Below are 3,108 nucleotides of genomic sequence, written 5' to 3' on the forward strand. Positions count from 1 at the left end.
AGTGGAATGAAATGTTGCATTTTAAAGCATGTTAATCAAGTGGTTGAGCTTGAGAAGAAGTGTAAAACAACAATTGAAAAATAGCTTCATCAAATTTTTAGATATTAATTAGATACCTGGATAAAATATGCTACCCAAATTGATAATTATATCTTCTCTGGAGTTCCATTTTGGTTTACACCTGAAAAGAAATTAACAATATGATATTTTCATTACTCTTAGGTTTTGTGATTCTTCTGTTTGGATTACCGGTTCATACCTGAAGTGTGGATATACGATTCATTTGTTTGTATATATACATACTGATGTTTAGGAGTTGTATTAGGTTGGACATGTAATAAGGGAAGATAAGATGTTTAGGAGCTGGAAGATGTTGTATATCTTGAAGATGCAGTCAATGTTTGATTTTGAGGATTGGATGTGAAATTGTTTATGATGAAGATGGTGAACCACAAATACAAACAGATGGAACCGGATTCATATCTTGAAGAAAAGGTAGCAGATACATTATAAATATTTCTGCTGTTTTTGCTTTTTCTATTATCAATTCAATTAAGAAAAGGCTAAATTTGGGTTTATTATCTTTTACTTCATTAGGGTTTTTCTTTTGTATAATAAAATGTGACTTGTTTGCATTATAAAACTGTGTTTAGCTTCAGATGTTTTGTCTATCTTGATTTCCATCACCACTTTTGTTTTTGTTTTTGTTTTTTTTTTTTTTTTTTTTTTTTTTTTTTTTTTTTTTTTTTAATCTTTGAGGAGGACAATGCAATAGTAATGTGGATCACTACAGGACAGTAGGATAGTAGCGTGTAGGTCTTATTATTACTGAATACAAAATTATTTTTTCATTGGCTTCTTTTGACTGGAAAGGTAAACTGTTAAATGTTAATATGCCATTTGTTTATTTTTATTTTCTTTATTGACATTTTTTTGTTTCTATATTCTCCATCATTAAAGGTACCAACAACAGAACAAGTGAATGCTTTGTCCAAAGAATTACACGGTCGTGCCATTATCCCAGGTCATGTAAATTCATTTCCTTTTAATTTAAATATATAAAAAGTTGAACTTGTTGTTTATTGGTGTATTCTTTTTATTGTTGCAGATCATGTTTATAAAGCCATCAATGTATTTCCTATAACAGCTCATCCAATGACTCAGTTTACAACTGGTGTCATGGCTCTTCAGGTTAGCTTTTTCATGTAATTGTTTCTTTACAAAAGAGGTCAATTTTGCAGGAAATAGCAAATAGGAACATACTTTGCACTCGTTATATTTATATAAAATCATGTTGTTAAGTTAAACTAATATTATAAGAAATTAAGCAATAAATATACTCCACAATTTAACTACACTCCTTTTTTCACAAGTACAAAGTGAATTTGCAAAAGCTTATGAGAATGGAATCCATAAATCCAAGTAGGTTTCTTCTAACTTTTATATTTTTCAACACACTTATTTTTAATGCAAAAGATGATTTATATACTTGTTATTATTATTCAAGATATTGGGAGCCGATATTTGAGGACTCTCTTTCATTGATTGCTTAACCACCAGCTGGATCTGCATATACATACCGTAGGTATGTCTATATGTATATCCAAAGAAATGCCATTTCTACATAATTTCATATTGAAAAATGAAAGTTTTGACTGTTGTTTATAGTTGATTTTATTTTCTGTTTTTTTAAAGGATATACAAAAATGGAGAAGTTGTATCAGCGGATGACTCGTTAGATTATGGTGCAAATTTTGCGCATATGCTTGGATTTGATAGTCCAGCCATGCAAGAGCTTGAGGCTTTATGTCACTATCCATACGTAAGAATATGATTTATGATTATTTACTTGTTTGTACATATTTTGAATTTATGTTTAAGGATTATGAAATCTTGATTTATTGTAGTGACCATGAAGGTGGAAATGTCAGTGCTCATATTGGACATCTTGTAAACCGTCTGATTTTGTTTACTTTTTAACTTTGTTTTTGGTTTCATTTAGTAATAAAGTATCAAATATCAATGGTTATGTGGTAGTAATCCTTCTGAGGGGGTGTTTGTTGGGCTGCTTCTTTCAATGTCATTAACAACAGTGGTAAGTAAAATCTAACTATTATGAAAATCTTTTGCTTAAACCTACCTTATTGACATGTAGCTGATTAAACATTAATTTAATTATGCATGTTTTGAAGTTTTTGATGGAAAAGAATAGTGTTAATGCTCTTCATAGGAAAGTATGTTGGTAGTTTAGGAAATTTGGCTAATAATTTAGTTAATTATATAGAAAAATGTTGAAATATTACATTTGTCTACTATTGGAATGATTATTTGATGTATTACATTTGTCTACTATTGGAATGATTATTTGTATGACATTAAATTTTGTGCAATGTATTGTATTTTTTGTATTATGAGACATGAAATGCAAATTTAATTTGAAAATCAGAAAATCTATAAATAATTTTTTTTTAAAAAAAAATTAAAATTACGATACGCAAAAATGTGTGTCGTCTTCATTTATGACATGGCCTTTCTTGACAGGGGCTTTCTTGATACGCATTGTGTGTCATTAACACGGGTGTCATAAGGTTACGACACGCGAATGCGCGTCGTAAATGAGCGTCGTAAATGCGCGTCGTCTATAGACGACGCGCAAAAGCACGTCGTCTCTCTTTATGACAAGGCCTTCCTTGACGCGCATTTGCGCGTCGTCTGAGCCTTTTACGACGCGCAATGAGTGTCGTTAAAGGCTGTTTTTCTAGTAGTGATGCAACCCATAAAAACGAGTGTATCTTATGTATTGTAATAATGTTTTAATGCTCTTCCAATGTTCATCACCTGGATTACTGATATATCTACTTAGTCTGCTTATTGCAAAAGCTAAGTCAGGTATGGTATAACTCATAAGGTACATCAGACTACCAATAACTCTTGCATATTCGACTTGTGCAAATCCTTCACCTCTATTTTTACTTAGATGATGACATGTATCAATTGGTGTCCTAGCTACAAAAGTATCACCGGAGTTGAACTTCTCAATTTTTTTATCCACATAATGGGTTTGATTTAAAGTAAGTCCATTTGCAGTCCTTGTTATCTTTACACCAA

The 3,108-nt window shown here is 30.9% G+C and overlaps 1 protein-coding gene across 1 annotated transcript; it reads left to right on the forward strand.

The window, feature by feature from the left end:
• Positions 1-441: 441 nt before the first annotated feature.
• Positions 442-1,980, forward strand: LOC145046977 (citrate synthase, mitochondrial-like). Its single transcript, XM_078995233.1, has 5 exons — positions 442-495; positions 961-1,024; positions 1,109-1,205; positions 1,696-1,822; positions 1,882-1,980. The coding sequence occupies exons 1-5, from the start codon at positions 442-444 to the stop codon at positions 1,978-1,980; spliced, it is 441 nt and encodes a 146-aa protein (XP_078851359.1).
• Positions 1,981-3,108: the final 1,128 nt, after the last annotated feature.

The sequence above is a fragment of the Lactuca saligna genome, chromosome 5 (genome assembly GCF_052625555.1).
Source record: "Lactuca saligna cultivar CGN05327 chromosome 5, ASM5262555v1, whole genome shotgun sequence".
Lineage (NCBI taxonomy): Eukaryota > Viridiplantae > Streptophyta > Magnoliopsida > Asterales > Asteraceae > Lactuca > Lactuca saligna.

Coding starts and splice junctions, on each gene's coding strand:
- LOC145046977 (XM_078995233.1), top strand. CDS start 442: ATGGTGAACCACAAATACAAACAGATGGAACCGGATTCATATCTTGAA. Junction 1,206..1,695: donor CTTCAGGTTAGCTTTTTCAT/GTAATTGTTTCT, acceptor GTTTTTTTAAAG/GATATACAAAAATGGAGAAG. Junction 1,823..1,881: donor CTTTATGTCACTATCCATAC/GTAAGAATATGA, acceptor TTTATGTTTAAG/GATTATGAAATCTTGATTTA.